The sequence below is a fragment of the Castor canadensis genome, chromosome 12, assembly GCF_047511655.1.
Source record: "Castor canadensis chromosome 12, mCasCan1.hap1v2, whole genome shotgun sequence".
NCBI lineage: Eukaryota > Metazoa > Chordata > Mammalia > Rodentia > Castoridae > Castor > Castor canadensis.
Genome location: NC_133397.1, coordinates 63,565,000 through 63,588,506, shown reverse-complemented (window position 1 = coordinate 63,588,506; position 23,507 = coordinate 63,565,000). Strand labels below are relative to the sequence as shown.

Below are 23,507 nucleotides of genomic sequence, written 5' to 3'. Positions count from 1 at the left end.
AAAATATGTGATAAGCACTACTCAAAATCACGAAGTTCATGAAAAATAGGGAAGGCATAAAGGGCTATCATATACATATACTATAGGATGCTAAGAGACATGACAACTATCTTGGTCCATGTGCACTACTATAACAAAATAACCTAAGCTGTGTGGCTTATAAACAACAGAAATTTATTGCTGACAGTTTTGGAGCCTGAGAATTCAAAGATTAAAGCCACAGCAGATTTTGTGTCTGGTGAGAGCCTGCTTTCTGGCTCAAAGATGGTGCCTTCTCTCTACATCCTCACATGCAAAAGGGATATATTCAATAGCCCATATATATGAAGGGGTCTCTTTCAAAAGTGCAGAAATCCCATTCATGGGGGACCCACTCTCATGACCTAATTACCTCTTAAGAGTCCCATCTCCAAATACCATCACATTGGGGATTAGGGTTCAACAAAGGAATTTTGAAGAGACATAAATATTTACATTGTAGCATTATCGCCTGGTCCTCCCAAAATTCAGTCTTTCTTGCATGCAAATACATTCATTGTATGCTAACAGTCTTAATTCTTTTCAGCAACAATTCTGAAATCTAAGGTCAGAGCATCATCTAAATTAGGTATGGACAGATTCAAGGTGCAATTAATTCATCCTGAGGCAAAATACCCTCCAGCTGTCAGTGAAATTAAACCTCTATGTCCTTATAAAATATAATGGTAGGACATGCATAAGACACACATTCTCATTCCAAATGTGGAAAATAAAATAAAAAAGGAGTAATGGATCCCAAGCAAGTCACAAACCTTAAAACTCAAGAATTATCTTCTTTGACTCAAGGCTCTGTCCTCCAAGCTCACTGGGGTGGAGGTAATGCCTTATAATAAGACCCACTGGGGTGGTGGCTTTGCCCCCAGTCTTGGGCAGCCCTGCCCTAATGCAGTTCTCTGTGCCTAAGTCACATACCTGCAGCTCTCCTGGGTAGAATTAGACCCAGGCTGCTCTAGAAGTCTGATACCTTGGGGAGTAGCCCTGTCCCCAAGACTCTGTTAAGACAATGCCTGAGGGTGTTCTCCCTGCTCCCACAGCAATTTCCTGCCTAGGCTCCATGGCTGTCTTAGGCATCTATACCCCACAGCTTTGGTGGGTATAGTCATCAGGCCCTAGAGTCACACATGACAAGAATGTGGACAGCAGAACCTGAGTGGGAGCAACCGGCAGTGAATGAAAGGCCTACTAGTGATTGTTTCTCTCCTTTGAAATTATTCTGTCCTCAAGGCCCTTGTATTCTGGGAGTAGCAGCCCCAATGAGTAATTCTTCAATGAATAGCACCTGGCTGATCAATACTAATCTTATCCGATGGCCACTTGACTACACCATTAGTATTCTCTCCCAAACATACTTTTCATTTTTTAAAACAAGGAAAAGCTGAAATTTTTCCAAATATTAAATTTTGGCTTCTTTTCTAATTAAAATTCCATCTTTTTTATGGTATAAAGTTATGAATTCAGGACTTGGTGCTTGCTAGGCAAGCTTTCTAGGGCCTCAGCCCTAAAATTCCACCTTTAAACCATTTCTATCATTTTATGATTAGCAGCTAAGAGAAATCAAGCTGCACCTTCAACACTCTGCTTAGACATTTGTTCAGTAAAGTTCATTGCTTACAAGATCTACCTTCCATAAAATATCAGAACACGAACACAATTCAGTCAAGTTCTTTAACACTTTGTAAAAAGGAATGGCTTTCCTCTAGTTTCTAACATATTCCTCATTTTTGAGGCTGCATCAGAATGGCCTTTGCTGCCTATATTTCTATCAATGTTCTATTCAAAACCTCATATATAATCTCTAAAAAGATTGACGATTTCTCTACAGTTTTCCTCCTCTCCTGAGCGCACATCAAAATTGAATGTAAGTTAGTTTACAGCAATGTAGACATTTTCTAGCATGCACCTCAACTCTTCAAGCTTCTGCCATTACCCAGCTTCAAAATCACTTCCACATTTTTAAATATTTGTTACAGCAGTATCCCCATTTCTTGGTACCAACTGTTGTCTTGTCCATTCAGGCTACTAGAAGAAAGTACCACATACTGGGTGAATTATAAACCAAAGAAATTTACTGCTCACAGTTGGCGAGGATGTGGGGAAAAAGGAACTCTCATACACTGCTGGTGGGAATGCAAACTAGTCCAACCACTCTCTAAAAAAAATTTGGAGGCTTCTTAAAAAATCTAAACAGAGATCTGCCATAGGATCCAGCAATCCTACTCCTGGGGATATACCCAAAGGAATTTGACACAAGTTACTCCGGAGGCACTTGCACACCTATGTTTACTGCAGTGCTATTCACAATAGTCAAGTTATAGAAACAGCCAAGATGCCCCACTACTGATGAATGGATTAAGAATATGTGGTATTTATACACAATGGAATTCTACTCAGCAATGAAGAAAAATGAAATCTTATCATTTGCAAGTAAATGGATGGAACCAGAGAACATCATTCTGAGTGAGGTTAGCCAGGCTCAGAAGACCAAAAACCGTATGTTCTCGCTCATATGCGGACTTTAGATCTAGGGTAAATACAGCAATGTGATTGGACTTGGGTCACATGATAAGGGGAGAGCACACACAGGAGGTATGGGGATAGGTAAGAAACCCAAAACATGGTAGTATTTGATGTCCTCACTGCAAAGGAACTAATATAGAAACCTTAAAGCAACAGAGGTCAATATGAGAAGGGGATCAGGAACTAGTGAAAAGGTCAGGTAGAGATGAATCAACTTGGGATGTAACACATTTGTACATGGAAGCAATGCTAGGAATCTCTCTGTATAGCTATCCTTACGTCAACTAGCAAAAACGCTTTGTCTTTCTTATTATTGCTTATACTTTCTCTTCAACAAAATTAGAAATAAGAGCAGAACAGATTCTGCCTGGAAGTGGGGGGAGGGGGGAAGAAGGGGGCGGGGGGAAGGGGGAGAAATGGCCCCAACAATGTATCCCCATATGAATAAATGAATAAAAATAAATAAACCAGGCTACATGGATTTTTGTTATGCTTTTATGCCAAGGGTAATTTCTCAGTCCTGACAAATGCTTCATGGTTAAGATGTTGTGGTATGATGTTAACCTAAGAGGAAACTTCCATAAAGGGTATATGAGCAATCACTAAGATCAGATGTCTCCAATGATCTCTACACCTCCTGGTATTCGTATCTGGACAACTCCTAACCCTAGAGTACAAGCTGCATATAGGGGCTCATTTCTATGAGAAAGTGGCAGAGATGAGAAGATGACAGGTTACAAAAAAAGAGTGTGACTTTTGTCTTAGGCATCCTCACTTGTTCACTCTGAGGGAAGTTTAGATATATTGCTAGCTGCCTTGTAGAGGCAAGGAACTGAAGTCTGTGGCCAAGAGCCATGTGAATGATCTTGAAGTACAGCCTCTGTGGAGCCTTGAAATGAGAACACAGCTGCAGCCAATATCTTGTTTGCAACCTTGTGAGAGAATGTGAGCAAGAGCATCTAACTACTCTATGCCTGGATTTCTCACCTACAGAAACTTTGGGTATAGGGTTGGGTTACTACATTTCAGAAAAATATGTCACACAGCAATACATAACCAATACAGAAACTCATTTACTATTTCTGCAACTCTTCTGAAAGTCCAAAATTAATTCAAAATTTAAGTTTAAAAAGTTATATATATATACTTACATCTTTTGCATATCTTTATAGATACACACATATGTATAGTTTGAATTATTTATGGACTGTAATATGACAAACCTAGGTTCAAATGCCATCTCAAACACTGAATGGTCATGTGATGTGATCATGGGCAAAACCACTTTATCGGCTGGGTGCTAATGGCTCACACCTGTAATCCTAGCTTTTTGGGAGACAGAGATCAGGAGGACTGCAGTTCAAAGGTAGCCCAGGCAAATAGTTCATGAGACCCTATCTCGAATATACCCAACACAAAAAAGGACTGATGAAGTGGCTCAAGTGGTAAAGTACATGTCTGGCAAGCATGAGGCCCTGAATTCAAATCACTACCACTAAAAGAAATACTGCCAAAAAACAATTTCTCTATGCCTCAAGTTTTTGAAATTTAGAAACTGAGGTAATCATATCTATCTCCGATGATTACATTAAATATAAGCATTTATTACAATGCCTAGGATTTAGTACATTCTGAAAAACGGCATTGTAACTAGTTCAATTACAATTATTTATAATTCACCTATTATTTTCTTCTCATTCATAGCTTTGATTTTTAAGGAATTCAGTTTCAACAACTTTGCATTTAAACTTTGAAGGGTTTAAATATTATGCAAAAATTTGTCAGACCTTTAATTTTTAAACATTTCTTTAAAAAAAAATCAGAACTGACCTCTGTACTGCAAGTTACAATACTGAAACCAGAGACTGGTCTAGATGTTTCCTCCAATCCAATTCTCACTTACCTTTTGAGCTACATAGGACCTTTGAGTTTTCCAACCCTTTCCTTCCACCACCTGTTACACGAGTACCAAAGACATTAAATGACTTGTGGCTAGAAGAAGAGTCAGAAGTAAGATTCACGATTCTGAGAGACACCACTATGGAGGGAAGCAAGCTCTTGCTTTGATTAAACAGAATGCATTTGAATGCCTACTCATGCCCTGAGTTCAAACCCCAGTCCCACCAAAAAAATTCATAAATAAAAATTGTTGCTTGAGTGCCCATTCACCTCCTTACAGATAGCATCAGCTGGCATAGTAGTAATGTCAGTGTCTCAGTTTTCCAGTGAGTAAACAGGGATAGCATCACCTACTTCAGTGTTGTCATGCAAACTAAATGAGATGATATATATGTCCTTCACTACCAATGACTACCAAAGGTTGGTGTTGAATAAACATTTTTCCCCTTCTTTCCAAGTCCAGAGATCTTCAGAAGAGTATGCTGCCATAAGGTATAAACATTAAACACAAAGGTAATTTTGTTTAGCTATAAGATATTCATTGAGGTAAAACTGAATTAATAAGAGGAGACTAAAATTAGGCCAAATAAGATAAATCTAAATTTATCTTATTATCCTTTTCTACAACACAATGTGAGTTCAGCATCACATCAGGGGGCACATTATGTTAATATGCATTACTGGTAGTGTTAACTTTGATCACATGGCTAATGTGATTATCTGCCAGGATTCTCCACTATAAAAGTTACCATTTCTTTCCTTATAAATATTAAATATCTAAGGGAAATATGAAATGGAATTAAGGAGGGAGAGGCAGTGAGATACACACACACATACACAGAGCATACATGAACACATGTGTGATGGTTAATCTTGAAGAGAGAAATGCCTACCAGATCAGTAAAACACACTTCTGGGTGTGTCTGCAAGGACATTTCCAAAAACAATTAGATCAAAAGGGCTCTCACCCAATGAGTGGTTTAATTCATTGATCAGATCAGAGACTACTGAGAGGGGGTTGAACTGTGGAAGGTGATACCTACTTGGATGAAGTGCATATCCTTGGAGACTGTATCTTGCCATGGCTCTTTTCTAGTATGGCTCCACCCTGCTTCCTGTCTACCATTAGGTGGAGGACCTCTTCCACCCCATGCTCTTGCAGCCAATGTTCTGCTTAAGCCCATGGGTCTAAGCAACCATGGACTGAACGTCTGAAACTGTGAGCCAAAATAAATATTTCCTCTCTTAAGTTGTTTATGTCAAGTCTTGCTCACAATGATGAAAAAGCAAATACAACATGAAACTTCCCAAAGATCTTCAGAGTATCTCCAACATAAAAATAAATTGGTGAATTGTATCATTAAATGATCAAAAATTCTTAATTCCTTACATTTGATGACAAGTCTAGCCAAAAGCTCTTCAAAGTACATATTACCTTCATGTATTCTCTTATTTATATATTCCTTAAAAAACTTCTACCAGATTAGTCAGATACAACCTCCTCCCTTAAGAGAAATCATACTGCTTTTCCCCCAAGCACTTACATTTGCTTAAGTATTTTAAAACCTTTGTCACAAATTCCATCAGCTTGCTTGTTATCACAATGAGACTCACCCATCTGCAGATACCGGAGTCTCCTCTGGTTTGGAATATTCTTCCAAATCTGAAAAGTTCACTTGTGTTTGCCTTGAGGTTACTATCTGGCTATTCTGAGAAGGTATGGTTTTCAAGTTCTGAGTAATAGTCTTACTATCTGGAGGAGACTGTACGACTTGCAAGTCCAATGGAGATTTAGGTCCTAGAAAACCTAAAGATTCTTGATCCTGTGCTATAGGCTTACTGGTCAATAATATGGAGGCTGATTCCAATGATCTCGTAGATTTAATTTGTAGGTGAGAGTTAAACTCATTTGTTCTAGAAGCAGGATCCAATGAATGAAATCTTTTATCTAAGATTCCACTATCCAACTTGGAAGAAGTCTTGGGACAAAGAGTTATACGGATACATGAAAGTGCCTTTCTATTTGAAGGTGGAGTAGATGCAGATGGTGCTAATTTACAGTGATCAGGGACCGACTGGGAGATCACATCATTGAAGGTGGCTTCAACATTTATCATATTACAAATGTGTGAATCAGGTGCATGTTGATTCTTTTCTACTACAGAATCCTGACTTTGAGAAAAAAGGAAATGGTGGGCATCTACTGCTGGGGGTTTGCTCTGACGTTGTTCAAGAAAAATGGGAGAAGAAAGGTCTGGAGCTATATTATCCTGACACTGAGGAAAGGGAGAATGATTCTCTCTCATCTCATGACCTAAATGTGGGACTTTGCTTTGTTCAAAGAGTTCTTGTTGTTCAAGAAAAATACAAGAAGGAAGGTTTGGACAAGGGGGAGAATGGTGTTTTCTCACATAATGATCTGTATATTGGGCTTGGCTTTGCTCAAAGAGCTGTCGTTGTTCAAGAAAAATGTGCGAAGGAAGATCTGAAGTTATAATTACATTCTTCTCTCTTACTCCTAGAGTGGAACATGGTCTGCCCATGCTAATGGGGGTATGGTTATCAGAAAAGTGAACTTCCTTGAAATTGTTATAATTTGTACTGGTACTGGGCTCAGAATGAGTGACTTCAAAATCTGATTTCTCTAAGAGTTTTTCTTCTTGATGAGAATGCTCAAAATCAACAGATAATTTTTGGCTTTGCCTACTACCTTCTGCTAAAATAGTCACTTCTTTATTTGGCAAATGACAAAGTTTTTTAAATGATAAAGGGGAAGATGTTCTCTGTTTAAGATATCTAGGAGAATTCTGCTCTTCAGTGACATGAGAATTAAATACCCCCACAGGTGCTCCAGTATACTGGCTACCTTCAGTAACACCAACCTTAAAAACAGAGGAATCAGAAATGCATTTAGAATGTCGGTGAGATGAGAAAGTGATGGAGGTAGTAAACTGTTTCATGGGTTCTGGGGGCAGTATTTGTGATGAAGAATGAAAATCCACTTCTTTAGGTGACACACAAGCAGGTTCTACTAATTCTGACAACCAAGGGTATATGTTTTCATGGAATGGCATTCCCAAACCCTTGCTAACTTTGAAGTCATCAGGCATAAGGCTTTGAAATGGGGGATGACTTTGCAACTGCAAAGAATTCCAAACTCTGAAATGGGAATTGTTCTGGTCTAATGATTTAGAAAAGTTGATGTGCCTAGTTCTCCATGGTGTTGGGCTCCGTCGTCCTCTGATCACATCTGAGGGTTCAGCAGATCTGAAAACACAAGGGTGACTGTCCACTTGTGGTTGTTGAGCAGTTAGAGTCCTGAAACATCCTTTTTCATGGCTCTCAATAATAATGTGACTACATACAGCATCAGGTGTGCCTCCTATTCCCCGTGGACTCTGTAAACCCTAGAAGATACAAATGGGTCCAAACAGTTACATATTATACTAATCAGTTTTATATCCCAATTAATATTTGACTATGAAGAGGTCAAATATTTGACCATTTATAAGTCTAAGAACACAGCAAGAAAATGACTGCTAACTACAGAATAAAATCGCTTAGGATAACCAAGACCACTCAGTAGAGTTCTAAAAATTTTCCACTAGAGTATTAGAGCAAAGTCTATTACTATACCCTAGTATGTATCTCACCTTCCTCCTTTTAGTAATAGAGGTAAACTCACCCAAACTTTTGTGGGCCACATAGCCACCAAACTGGAGACATTTTCTGTTTCCAGTTGTGATCATATGACTATGCTTAGTCCAATGGAATATGAGCAAAATTGTTAAGTGCAACTTCAGTTTCTTGTTCTTGAAATCCAGTTCTTGATCTCCATGTTCCCCCACTGCCACCAACACTACCATCATGTTCATTCTTTTTCAATTTTTTAAAGTTTTACAGAATAATGGGTTTCATTATGACCCATCACAATTACTCTTGCCACCTAAAAATGGTGATGCCTGAAACAACCATGGAAGTCATGCATAAAGACAGCTCAGGTGCCCACCCCACTTGGGTCTTTGGATAACTTCAAGGAACAGAGTTCTTTTCCATCCTGGATTATGGCATAAAAGAAAAATGAAATTCTATGCTACTTGAGACACTCAAACCTCATCTGGCTTATTTTTTGCTCTCTATTATGGAGGCTTGACCTACACCTACTGTTTTACTCCCTAAAATAGGGAAAAGAACTAGTGCCTTTCCCTAAGGCACAAAATCACTACTACTGTAAACAAAATTTCATTGAGGTTTCTGTGTTTTACCTATAAAGGTATTATAACTTGGCATTCTATTTCATGATATATATATATATTTCATTTCAAATAAAAATACTTTAGATTCTGACACCTTTTATCAGATGATGGAGATACATTTTTTCCTAATCTTCCTAATGTAGAACTAAACTCCCTGGACATTACACAAAACAGATGTAAGAAGAATCTGAAAGCTCTAGAGAAGGCAGACTGGCTAATGATCTTGGGAACTTGGGGATTGATATGATGGTGAGATCCTTGGGTTTTCTTTTTGTCTCATGTATCTAGAATTATAGCTGAAGTGGCCAACAACCCAGGAGCAACAAGCACAGACAACAGTCCTAACAAAAATCTGCTCACTAGCTAAAAAACCAGTAAAGATACAGTATAACAAGACAGAAAAATTTTAGACAATAACTGTTCTGTTCCAACAAGCCACCACAGTAAAACATATAGTCTTATCTACACCACACAAAGTGAGAAGGCAGAGAATCCTAGACTTTCACTCTTGCAAAGCTTTAATAAGGTATCCCATCACCTGGACCACCATGCTGCAAGAGAAGACCACAAAGGGGCCCAGGACTTGCTCTCATCACTGCTAGATGGTAAAGAGCTACTCCTCCCCCTGTGATGTCGGGGACAACCACATGCAGAGCCTGAACTTTCCCTTCTGAACTTAGAAATAACAAGCTATTCCTTTCCCTCCCAGACACAGGCTGGAAGAAAATACTTAGAAACTTCATATTCAATAAAGGACTTGTATCTAACATGGATAAAGAACTCAAACTCAACAGTGGGACTATGGGTGTAGTTCAGTGGTAGACTGTTTTTCTAACATATCCAAGGCTATAGGTTTGAACCCCAGCACTGCAAAAGACAAACACCCAACAGAGGAAGGAGCAATTCAATTAAAAAATGGGCAAAACACAGATATTTCATTAAATAGGATACAACAATCAGAAACAAGGATATGAAAAGTTGTTCAACATGAAAAACCATTAAGAAAATGTAAATTAAAACCAAAATGAGGTATTACTACAAACCTATCAAAATGGCTAAAATAAAGTGATGACATAAATGCTGGTGAGGATGTAGAGTAGGTAGCTTGCTCATACATTGCTGGTAGAAATATAAAACGATACAACCACCCTGGAAATGATGTGACCATTTATCAAGAAAATAATCATGCAACTAACATACAACCTATAAATTAGGCTCCTGGGCACTTATACCACAGAACCAAACACATGTTCACACAAAAATTTGCACGTGAATGTTTATGGAAGCTTTATTTATAAAGCCAAAATAGAAAACAGGTGATCCTCAACAGGTAAATATTTAAATAAATTTTGGTATACACATGCCATGGAAAGTATTCTACAGAAATAAAAAGAAGTTTCTGATAAACACAACTTGGATGAGTCTCCAAAGAATTATTCTGAGTAATTCAGAAAGTTACTCTGGATGAAAAATACTAATATGAAAATGTTGCATATTATAATCTTAAAACTACAAAATAACAGAAATGGGGAAAAGATTAGTAGCTGGCAGGTTGCTAAAGGGGTAGGAAGGGATGTAAATGGGTGTGACTACAGGACAAAATGAGGCAGCCTTGTGCCTCAGTATCTTGACTGTATTAGTGTCAGTATCATGGCCATAATATATTACTGCAGTTCTGCAAGATGCTGTCATTGTGGGAAATTGGGTGAAGAATAAGTGATCTCTCTATATTACCTCTTACAACTACCTGTAAATCTATAATTAAAAACAAAATGTTGGCTTTGAAAACAAAACAAAAATTAGCTAAGTATTACTAGATCAGACACTTTAGAAATATCATTTTTAATGTGTAGCTATTACCCTGATATCTCTTGACATATATCTGGGAAAGAAATAGCTCAACTTGAGAAACACAAATTTACTCTGGCCTCAAAACTGGGCATGATTAGATTTATCATAATTGAAAAATATATTTCTCTTCCTCCTTCCCAACAATTCATAGGTTACAAATACCCTGTGGCCTACCTCCTTCCCATGCTATCTCTTAAGTTTTCATAATAAACATGTTTCATCACAACCTTTCCACTTTAAAAATATTTAAAGCTTTGGAAATAATCAAATAAATGCTACTATTTTCATATTACTGTTTCTAGATATTTATAACAAACTACTAGATACATAACATACTACTAGATACGTAACAGGCTCTTTTAAAACTGTTAATGGCCAAGATATGAAGTCAAACTAACTATCCATCAAGAGATGAATAGATAAAGAAAATGTGGCTAATATACAAAATGGAATATTATTCAGTCATAAAAAAGGGAATCCTGTCATCTACAACAACATGATGAACATAGAGAACATTATGTTAAGTAAAATAAGCCAAGCACAGACAGACAAACGGCACATGATCTCACTGCTTTGGTCTGATATGGTTTAAGCATGATAGGCAGAGCATAAAGAGATGTTGGTTAAAGGATATATAATTACAATTAGACAGACAGAACAACAAAAGATCAGGATAGGCAAACAGAGACAGAAAATAAAGAAATTATTACCTAGAGCTAGGAAATAGAAGAGAAAGGAATGGCGAAGGACTCCTATAACTTATGGACTTCCTTTTTTGAGTGACAATTATGCTCTCAAGTTGCTGGGATATAGCTAAGTGGTGGAGAATGCTTGCCTTGTATGCACAGGGCTGTGGATTTGATCCCCAGTACCACAAGAAAAAAAATCTAATTGGGCCAGATGTGACAGCACATGCCTATAATCTCAGCATTCAGATAGCTGAGGCAGAAGGATGATAAGGTTCAAGATCAGCCTGGGTTACACGTCTTTAAAGACAAAAGTTCTAAAACGGATGATGGTACAGGTTGCACAATTCTGTGAGCATTCTAAAAACAACTGAATTTCAAGAGTGGTGGCTCATGCCTGTATCTTGGCTACTCAGGAGGTAGAAATGAAGAGGATCATACTTTAAGGCCAGCCCACAAAAAAAGTTAGTGAGACGCTTTCTCAACAAATTCTCTAGGCATGGTAGTACATGTCTGTGGTCCCAGGTATGTAAGAGGTTGTAGGAGGATTGTAGTCTAGGCTGGCTGCAAGCAAAACCACAAGACCCTACTAGAAAAAGTCACTAAAACAAAAAGGACTATAGGTATGGCTCAAGTGGCAGAGCCCTTGCCTAGCAAACACAAGGCCAAGTTCAAATTCTGTACCATCAAAAAATATATATATTGGATTGTACAACTTAAAAGAATGAAGTACAGTTTAAAAGAATTGTAATAATGCTTCATTATTGTGAATAATATTTCCACGAAGCTCTTTTAAAAAATTTAAGGGCCAGAAGCATGGCTCAAGCAGTAAAGAGCCTGCCTTGTAAGCACAAAGTCCTGAGTTCAAACTCAGTATCACTTAAAAAAAAAAATTTAAGAGCCAGGTGTGGTGTTCATACCTCAAAGATCAGGAGGACCACAGTTTAAGGACAGCCTGGGCAAAATGTTAGTGACACCCTATCTCAACCAATAAAGCTGGCTGTGGTAGCCCATGCCTATCATCCCAGTTATACAGCAAGCATAAACAGGTGGATCACAGTGGTCTAGGCCAGACCAGGCAAAAATAAGAAATTGTATCTAGAAAGTAACTAAAGCAAAAAGGGCTGAGTACATGACTCAAGTGGTAAAACACCTGTCTAGAAAGCATGAGGCTCTGAGTTCAAAACCCCATACCACAAAAAAAGACATTGTTTAGCTTAACAAAATCCAAAACCCATTCATGATAAAATCTGTCCTCAAACTAGGAATGGGACTTAACTAGAGAAAATCATCTACAAAAGACCCATAGCTAGCATAATATAAAATTGTAAAAACTAGATGTTATCACCTAGGATCAAGAACAAGACAAGGTGAAGTTCAAGTGAAGTATCTAGTTTCTTCATGGCTTTCATCATAAAGGGATACTGAATTCTGTCAAAGGCTTTTTCTGCATCAATTGAAATGATCACATGATTTTTGCCCGTGATTCTATTTATGTGCTTTATTATGTTTACTGATTTGGATATGTTGAAACATTCTTGAATTCCTGGAATGATATGTAAATGAGTCAAGTCACTATGGAAATAAATATAAAGGATCCTCAAAAAATTTTTTAAAAAACTACCATATGATCCAGTTATGCCACTCCTGAATATATACTAGAAGAAACTGAACCAGCTTACAAAAGAGATACTTGCATACTCATGTCTATCACAGTATTATTCACAATAGTGAAGTTATGGAATCAGCCTAGGTGCCCATCAATGGATGAGTGGATAACATGGTATATATACATACCATGGAAGGGGATAAGGTGGAAGGGGAAGGAGATGAGAGCAAAAAACAGGGGATGAATATAACTGAAGTACATTATATACATGTATGAAAATGTCAAAATGAAACCCATTTCCTTATACAACTAATACATTAATAATAACAATAATAACAATAACAATAATAATAATAAAAGATAAGTATGTCCATTCTAACCTCATCAACTCAACATAATATTGGAGGTTCTAACAAGGGTAATCAGTAAGACACTGACAAAATTAAGGCTGGAAAAGAAGCAAAATTCTACTTGCAGATGACAAGAAATGCAAAGAAACCACACAAAACCAACTAGAACTAATAAACAAGTTCAGGAAAACTACAGGACATCAACCCAATACACAAAACTCAATCTTGCATTTATACTAGCACTTAATAATCCAATCCAAAATGAAATTAAGAAAATTCCATTTGCAATAACATAAAATCAATGAAATACTTGAGAATATACTTAATAAGACAACACATTCTGTATTCTATAAAACACTGATAAATGAAAGTAAAGAAAATCAAAATAAACTGGCCCACGTTTATGGACTGAGATACTTATTATAATACCTTTTGTAGCAACCCACAGATTCAGAGGGCAATACTCCCCATATTATTCTACTGAGTCAGTGCACATCCTATTAAAATCTCACTGGATTATTTTATAAAATTTGACAAGCAGATTCTAAAATTCATGTAGAAATTGAAGTTCAAGTGACCTAGAAAGGCCAAAATAATCCTGAAAATAATGAATAAAGTTGGAGGATTCAACTTTTCAATTTAAAAGCCTACTACAAAGCAACAGTCATTCAGAGAGTGGTAAGGGCACAAAGACAGACATACAGATCATGGAATAGAACTGATAGCCAGTTATATACATTAACATTTATGGTGAATCTTTGACAAAGAGGCCAGGAAAAAATGAGGACAAGAATAATCTTTTCAACAAACAGTGCTAAGATAACTGAATATCCACATATAAAGAATGAATTGGCATACCAGACATAAAAATGACCATAAAGGAGGCAGGAAATAAAAGTAAAGATAGATAAATTGGGCTAAATAAAAATTTAAAACTTTTGTGCATGAATACCACCAGCAGAGTGAAAAGACAAGGTATAGAATGGGAGAAAATACTTGTAAATTGTCTATCTAATAAGGGCTTAGTATCCAGAGTATCTAAAGAACTCCTCCCTCCAACTTAACAAAAAAAAAAAAAAAAAAAAAAAGCAACCATATTCAAACATGGGCAAAACAACTAAGCGACAAAAACCAACCAAACATAAAATAAATAACAAGTTCTTATGAAGATGTTGACAAATTAAGAGTCCTTGTAAACTGTTGGTAGAAATGTAAAACAGTGCAGCCTCTATGGCAAACAGTATGGAGCTTTCTCAAAACCTTGAAATTGAAATGACAATGTAATCCAGCAATTCTATATCTGGATATAGGGATGGGGGTGTAGCTTAGTGGTAGAGCTCCTCTTGCCTACCATGCACAAAGCCCTGGGTTTGGTTCCCTCCCCCCAAAAAAGTGTTCACTCTACTCCGGATCTACACCCAAAGAAGTTAAAAGCAGGATCTCAAAGAAATATTTATATAATCATGCTTATAGTAAGCAGTATTCATGACAGCCCAGGTAAAGGTAACTCTATTGTCTATCAAGAGAAGAATGGTGATATGGCTCTAGATTAGAGTGCTTGCCTAGCAAGTGCAAGGCCCTGAGCTCAAGGCCCAGTACTGCAAAAAGAGATAAACCAAATATGTTATACACATATAATGGAATATTATAATGTCTTAAAAAGGACAGAAATGGTGACATAGGCTACAACATGGATGACTATTGGAAACCTAATACTAAATGAAATAAGCTAGTCACTAAAAGATAAGTACACTACAATATGATCCCACTTTTATGAGATATGTAAGGTAGTCAAATCCATACAGAAAGAAAAACAGAATGATGGTGGGCAGGGGCTGGGAGGTAGGAAGGAATGTATTATTGTTTAATGGGTATAGAGTTTCATTTAATGAAAAGAGCTCTAGAGACTGGTTGTCAACAATGTGAATGTTAATATTTAACACCACTAAGCTGTACATTTTAAAATGGTAAATTTTATGTTATGTACATTATACCGCAATTTAAAAATAAAAACAAACATTTTAATAGCCTCAAAAGGGATGAGAGACTTAAATTTAAAAAATGAAGCTGAATCTCTCTGAAAAACACTAAAGGTCTGTGTCCCTAAGTTATACAATGATTTCTTAGACATGACACTAAAGATACAAGGTCAAAATTAAAAATTTTGTATTTCAAAAGTTACCATCAAGAGTCAAAAAAAAGGAGAATACATTGGCAAATTATGTATTTGATAAGGGTCTACTATCAGAATACTCAAAGAACACTTGCAAACTGGAAAAAGACAAAAATTTTAATAGGCAAAATATCTGAATAGAGACATTTCTCCTAAGAAGATAAATTACCAGTAATCATGTAACAAGATGTGCAATGCCATTAGTGATTGGAAAAATTAATTTTTTTAAAAATGAAGACTGGAGACATAGCTCAAGTGGTAGAGCACTTGTCTAGCAAGCATTAAGATCCTGGGTTCAAGCCTTAAAAAATAACAAATGTTGGAAAGGAATATGGAGAACCTGGTATCTTCATATGTGGTTGTAGGAATATAAAACAATACAGAAACTGAAAAATATTAAACACAGAGATACCATACCCCAGCAATTCTATTCCTAGACATATGTTCAAGAGAAATGAAACATATCCTCTCCAAAACATGTACTTACATACATAGGAGCACTATTTATAATATCCAGAAAATATAAACAATTAAATGTCTACCAAGTAATGAGCAGATAAACAAAATATTATATGTCCATACAATGGAACGTTATTTAGCAATAAAAAGGGAAGAAGTATTGATTTATGCTATAGTATGCAAAGGATGATTCTTGAAAACATTATACTAAGTAAAAGATCACGTTATAATTCCATTTATCTGAAATGTCCAAAATAGGCAAGAACATAAGGAGAAAAAGTGGGCTAGTGATTGCCTAGGACCTAATGAGTTGAGTGAGAGGGGAGAAGGAAAAAAAATGTCTTTTTTAATTTAAAAATGTTTTAAAATTATTTGTACAAATCTACAAATTAAAAACCAGTAAATTATATGCTTCAAATGGATAAAAACTAAGTATTTAAACATTTTAAAATGAAAACTTAGGGTCTCCTCAGGCTTTTTTCCAGAATGAGTCCAACCTTTGACATACACAAAGTCTTCTCAATTCCCTAGTAAATGCAGGAGCTTTTTAAAGTCCTTATTCCCATCTAATTTCTCACCTATTTCTTTCCATGCTTTTCTGTGTATTCCTCATCCTAATTATTATCCCTTGACCCCAGCTGCCATAGCTGCTACTATGACCTTTAAATGGGAAAGGTGCCCCAGTCCCAGGAAGACTCCAGGTTGGCCAAAACAAAAGGGAAGCCCCTGCACCAGTCCTTCTGGGAGACCTGAGACAAAATCACAACTAGCTGAGAAGAAGATCTGCATTGAGCCTCCTGGCATCTACAGAATGGGGCTGCTGTCTTTAAAGGCACTGTTGATCTAGCACAGAAGATTTGGGGGAGGACTGGCATTGTAAGAGGCCACTACTCACTCTCTCTCACTCTGTCTCTGTCTCTGTGTGTGTGTGTGTGTGTGTGTGTGTGTGTGTGTGTCTCTCTCTCTCTCTCTCTCTCTCTCTCTCTCTACTGCCATGGAGCCTTATTTCTGTGTTCTTTCCCTACTTTTTAAGGTTTTCACTAGATTCCAAAGTTTTACAAAAACTGACTGTGATCATTTCTAGCAGCCCTTAATTTTCTTTGGTGGTACTGGAGCTTAAACTCAGGGCCTCACACTGCTAGGCAAGCACTCTACCACTTGTGCCACTTCATCAGCCCCCCTTTTTTTGTGATGGGTTTTTTTGAGATAGGGTTTCATGAACTATTTGCCAGGGCTGGCTTCAAACTGCAATCCTTCGGATCTCTACCTCCTGAGTAGCTAGGATTACAAGCATGAGCCACAGGTGCCCGGCTTTATTAAGTTGTTTTTATGGTGCAATGGAGGCTTTGTAATTCCCTCCTGCTCCCATTCTGGTGACATTATATGCATTTAAACAGTTATTTGATCTCTGATTATGCTGACTGCAAATTTCAAATGCATATTTCATAATACTGACTCATTACTTGACTCTTATTTAAAGAAATATCTTTAATAAGGAACAGATTTTGGGGAGTTTTGTTTGGTTAGTTTTGTTTTTTTGAGACAGGGTCTCAGTGTATAGCCCAGGCAGGACTCAAACTTGTCAGCCTCCTGATTGCTAGGATCACAGGCATACAAACATCACACTCAGCTTTTTATCCTCTATTCCCAAATACTTTAGAACCTAATGAAATAATTATGGTTCCCTCATTTGATCTACTAATGAACACTTGTTTATAAATTTCACAATATTAAACTCTTTGCTTTGCTAGATTAAGCCCTATTGATTATGTCATCTTTAAAATGTAATACTGTATTGAATACCAACTGCCATGCTAATATTTATTTTGAACTCTTTTGCATATTTACCATAAAATATTCTTTTCCAATTTCCCTCTCACCCACCCCCTGGTACCCACCATTCTATTCTGTTTTGATAGGTTTGACTATTTAGCTATCTCATGTAAGTGAAATCATTCCATAGTTGTATCTCTGTGACAGTCTTATTTCACTCAACATAATTTCGTCCAGGTTCATCCATGTTGTTGCATATGATAGGATCACCTTCTTTTTTTTAACGCTGAGTAATATTTTATTCACCCATTGATGGACATTTATGTTGTTTCTTCATTTTTTAAATTCCATTCATCCATTGATGGACATTTAGGTTGTTTCTACATCTTGGCTATTGTGGATAATGTTAGAAGGAACATAGCATCTCTACAACACCGATTTTGATTTTGTGTATATACACACACATACACACACACACACACACACATCCAGGAGACTCATATGATAATTCTATTTTAAATGTTTTGTGGAACCTCCATATTGCATTCATCAAGAGCTGCAATTTCGTGGGTGGTAAGGGACGGGGTGGGGGCAGGGGGGAGAAATGACCCAAGCCTTGTATACACATATGAATAAAAAAAAAAAAGAGCTGCAATTTCACTCAGGCACGGTAGAACATGCCTATAATCTCAGCACGTGGAAGACCAGGAAAAAGAATTGGCTGGATTACATAGTGAGTGAGACTGTAGTCTCAAAGAAACTGAAAATAAAAGGGGAGAGGGAGTTCCAATTTTTCTACCTTCTGTCTAATACTTGTTATCATTACCTCTTCTTTGTTTGTTTCTTTGTTTTTGAGTGAGGATCGCACAATTTAGCCTAAGCTGGCCACAAACTCTTTGTCTTCCTGCCTCAGCCTTCTGAGTGTTAGGATTACAGGTATGCACCACCACACTCCTCTCTTCTGTTTTCTGATATCAGTCACCTATTAGGGATGTGATATGTCATTGTAGTATTGGTTTCCACCCTCCTGACTAGTGATATTTAGCCTCTTTTCCTATACCTGTTGGCTATTTTTCTTCTTGGGAGAAATGTTTGTTCAAGTCATCAGCACATTTTCTAACAAAGATGGGGTTTTTTTGATAATGAGTTGTAGAAACTATTATTTTGAATATTAACTTCTTTTGAGATAAGGGCATTGAAAATACTTTCTCCAATAGACTGCCATTTCAACCTGCTACTTGTTCCCGCCATTGTGCAGGAGAACTTACCCTCCCATACACTTCATTTTTTTGAAACGGATATCACCACATAGCCCAGGCTGGCCTCAAACTTGTGATTCTCCTGCCTCAGGCTCCAAGTGCTAAGATTATAGGCGTATGGCCACAATGCCAGGAAAGAAGTTATATTAGTTTGATGTAGTCCCATTTGTCTATTCTTATTTTTGCTGCATGTAAGTCCCATGGTAACAACAAGGAAAATATCTAAAGAAGATGCACAAAGACAAAAAATCAACTTATCATGAAGAAAGATGGCAAGAAAGGAAAAAAGGGAGAAAAGAATTGTAACAGAAAACGAAAAAAAGGCAACAATATGTCCTTCCCTATAATTATTTTAAATGTCAATGCATAAAGCTCCTAATCAAGAGATATACAGTATTGAATAGATTTTTTTTAAATTCCAACTATATGCTGTCTACAAGAAACTTGCCACAGATTTTAGGATATGCATACAATAAAAAGTGAAGAGATGAAAAAAAAAACAGCCTATGCAAATGGTTATTTAAAAAAAAACCAAAAAAACCACAAGCCAGTCGAGGTTGCTCATGCCTGTAATTCTAGCTACTCAGAAGGCAGAGATTGGGAGGATTTCGGATCAAGACCAGTCTAGGTAAAAAAAAAAGTTCATGAGATTCCATCTCAACCAATAAACTCTGGGTGTGAGGGTATAGGCCTGTCATCCCAGCTACATGGGAAGTATAAATAGGATGATCACAGTTTAGGCCAGTCCAGGTACAAACACAGGACCCTATTCAAAACATAACTAAAGCAAAAAAGGACAGGGCAAATGACTCAAATGGTAGAGCATCAGCCTAGCAAGTGTGAGGGCACTCACTTCAAACCCCAGTACCACAAAAAATAAAAGAGAGAGAGAGAAGAAAGGAGAGAGGAGAGGCCTAGCAAGTGTGAGGCCCTCAGTTCAAACCCCAGTATCACAAAAGAAAAAAGAGAAAAATGAGCCCAAGAGTAGCTACACTATCATCCAATATAGATTTAACATCAAAAATTTTCAACACAGACCAAAAGAAGGTCATATAATAACAAAAGGGTCAATTCATCAGTCAGATGTAACAATTACAAATACACACGTACCGAACATCAGAGCACCTAAACATATAAAGCAAACACTGACAGAACTGGAGGGAGAAACAGACAGCTGTACAAAGTAGGAGATGGCTACAGATTCATATTCTCCTCAATAGGACTCAAAACATTCTCCAGGGATGGTTCATGAAATCACAAAACAAGTATGAACAAATTTAACAAGACTGAAGTTATACCATGTTTTTTCTCTCCAAGAGGAAAACTTATTTTAAAAAAAAAAATCACAAATATGTGGAAATCATACTAAATACGCTATTTTTTTTCTTTTTTGGAGAAACAGTCTTGCCCTGTAGCCCAAGTTTGCCTGGAACTTACTTCTGCCTCAGCCTCCCAAGATCTATGTTAGTACATACACATCTAGCTCAAACTACATACTGATGAACAACCAGTAGGTGAAAGATGACATCAAGAAAACCTGAAAATATCTTGAAACAAAAAGAAAAATAAAATATACCAAAACTTATGTGATGAAGCAAAGGCAGCACTAACTGGATAATTTCTAGCAATAAATGCTTATGTTAGAAAGAAGAAAGCTCTCAAATAAGCACCCTAGCTTTATACCTCCAGGATCTTGAAAAGCAAAATAAGCCTCAAGTTAATAGAACAAAACAAAAAATAAAATTTGCAGTAGAAATAAATAACAAAAAAATTTAAAACTAAGAGTTGAATTTTTGAGAAGATAAAACCAAAGTTAACAAACATTTTTGCCAAATTAAGAAAATATACAAAAGACTCAAAAGCCAGGAATAATGGTTCATACCTGTAATCCTAGCTACTTGGAAGGCAGATACTGCATTTCAAGGCCAGCTGGGCAAAAACTTAGCAAGACCCCCTTCTCAACTAATAAGCTGGGCCTATGGTTCATCTCTCTAATCCCAGCTACACAGGAAGCATACATAGGAGCACCACGAACTGAGGCTGGCCCCCAGGCAAAACACACTAGACTATCTGAAAAAATAACCAAAGGTTAAAAAAGGGGTTGCTGGGGGCATGGTTCAAGTAGAAGAGCACCACTGCTTAGCAAGCATAAAGCCTTGAGTTCAAACCCCAATACCTAAAGACACAAAGAAAAGCACAAATAAAAGAGGGAACATTACAAGAAATGCCAAAAATTCTTTCAGAATATCTCTGAGAAATTTTGCTAATATTCTCAAGTAAACTGGGAAATTTTGTTGATATATGGCAACTATTTAGATAGCAAGGGGATTATATATTACTTAGTAGCTTATTACCTGCTAAATCATATAATTCTTCTCCCAACCATTTGTTATGAATATGCCAAAAATTTGATATATTAAAATAAAAATTTGAGGTTTTTTCTACTGAGATTCAACAATTGTTAAGCATTTCCTGATCAGCTATCTCTCCATTTAAACACTGTGACATGACATCTCAACCCTAAATAATTCACTACTGAATCTCTTTATCATAGGAGCCTTCACCTATCACACAGTGACAATATCATCACCATGGCCAGGAAACACTTTATAATGCTACCTAATATCCACCTAGGTCACAGACTTTTCATAGAAGTCTTTGATGAACACTTTTCATAAGATGAAAAGTGCTAGAGATAGAAGGTGATGGTTGTGCAATATGAATTCATATGAAATTCAAAACAGGTAAACTAACCAATGGTGGAAAAGTAATACCAATAGTTGCCTTTGGTGGGGCCAAGGGTGTGGGATTGCCTGGGAAAAGGAACAGAAGGTCTTCTCAGGTAAGGAAGTGTTTTAGTCCATTTTCCATTAATACAACAAAACACCTAAGGTTGGCTAATCTTTCAAGGAAATGCAGTCTGATTCTTGTGAATTTGCCACACCAAGGAGGTACCCACAGTCTCCAAGGTCAAATGGGCCTCCAAGTTCATGAAAATAATAATAAGTAAAAAGGTGGGGACATACATTTGCACCAAGAGAAAGCAAGAGGAGCTCTGAGCAACGTCCTGAACAGTGTGAGGAACACAGCTGTCAAGAAACTCGGAGCCCCATAAAATCTTTGTGTGGGGTGGGGGGGAGGGGGGAGCAGCACGGTAGTTTTACTTTTCACGTTAAAGTCTATAATCCATCTCAAATTAATTCTATACAAGGTAAGACATATACACTTACCAATCTAAAATAAACAATGTCAATTTTTTTCCCTGTGTGTGTGTGTGTGTGTGTACACGTGAACTTTTTTGAGATAGGGTGTCATTATTTAGGCCAAGCTGGGCTGAGCTCTCCTATATATCCCAGGCTAAAACCTCAAACTCTCAATCCTCAAGCCTCTTCATCCCAAATGCTGGGATTACAGGCATGTACAACAATGCACAGAAACAATGTCTTCTTTTCTCTTGAACACTTCAGGAATGTGGAATAAATGAACTCCATTTATATGACTTTGAACTTATAGGACTTTGTTTCCATAATTTTATATCATGTTTTATCTCAGCCTTAAAGATCCTGCTGCTTTTGCTTTATACACTTAGTGTTCAGCTACATTTTCCCACATAGTTCATTAACATATCCTTTTTCTCTTTAATCCTTCCTGCACCACAAATTTTCAATAGGGGCTCATTTTCCTTCAATCTCAGGTATACCACTTAGAATTTGTTTTAATGAGGGTTTAATGGTGAAAAACTACTATTTGAAATAATTTTTATTTTGCCTCAATCATGAAACAGATTTTCACTAGATGTAGAATTCCAGGAAGACAGTTATTTTCTCATTTTTTGGGGAAGAGGCGCAGTACAGGGGTTTAAACTCAGGGTGTTACACTTGCTATGCAGTATTCTACCACTGAGCCACAACTCAAACCCTTTTTATTTTTTTTAATAGAATCTCACATTTTTTGCCCAGACTAGCCTCAAACTGCGATCTTCCTACCTACACCTCCCACACAGCTGGGATTATAGGCATTCAAACTCCAGTACAACCAAAATAAATAAATAAAAATAAAAACAGTATGTAACAAGAGACAACTCTTCACTAGGTGGAACTATCATGTTCACTGCAAGACTTACAACATCCCTGACACCCCTCTTGGATGCCAAAAGCAACCTCCAATAAATGTGATAACCTAAAAGTCCCCACATAAATTTCCAAAATACCTTTCACATCTCCTCACATAAAACACTGCCCTCCATAGTCTGGTATTCTCCCTTTCATCCTCACTTTGCTACCACAATGGCCTATTTACTACCCTTTCATATGTAAGGATCACAGTGAACTCAGTGACTTGGCACATATGATCTCTACCTAGCATGCTGTCACCACTGATAACCAAATGGTACAGTATCTCACCTTCTTCAAATATTTGACTCTTGGTCAAATACCTCACTCTTGGTCCTTACCTGGCTATTCCACTTTCTTTGTCTCCCTGGCACTTATCCCACCACAGAAATATTATGTATTTTACTTATTTGGTTACTGTTCATGTCCTCTCACTTGAATATGAGCTCAATGACAAAGAAAGTTCTGTCCATTCTGTTCAGTAATATGCCCTCTATAAACATAGATTAGTGATAGCACAAATT

General features: G+C 37.1%; 1 protein-coding gene across 6 annotated transcripts in view; it reads right to left on the bottom strand.

Annotated features, from left to right (window-relative positions):
* Nucleotides 1-23,507, bottom strand: part of Alms1 (ALMS1 centrosome and basal body associated protein) — a 136,647-nt gene that overhangs the window by 65,413 nt on the left and 47,727 nt on the right. For all 6 annotated transcript variants that reach the window (XR_012439764.1, XM_074049980.1, XM_074049976.1 and 3 more), the window contains one exon: nt 6,070-7,862. Coding sequence is in view for 5 of the 6 variants with exons in the window: in XM_074049980.1 (XP_073906081.1) it covers nt 6,070-7,862 (1,793 nt within the window). In the remaining variant the exon portion in view is untranslated. The remainder of the gene's footprint in view (nt 1-6,069; nt 7,863-23,507) is intronic.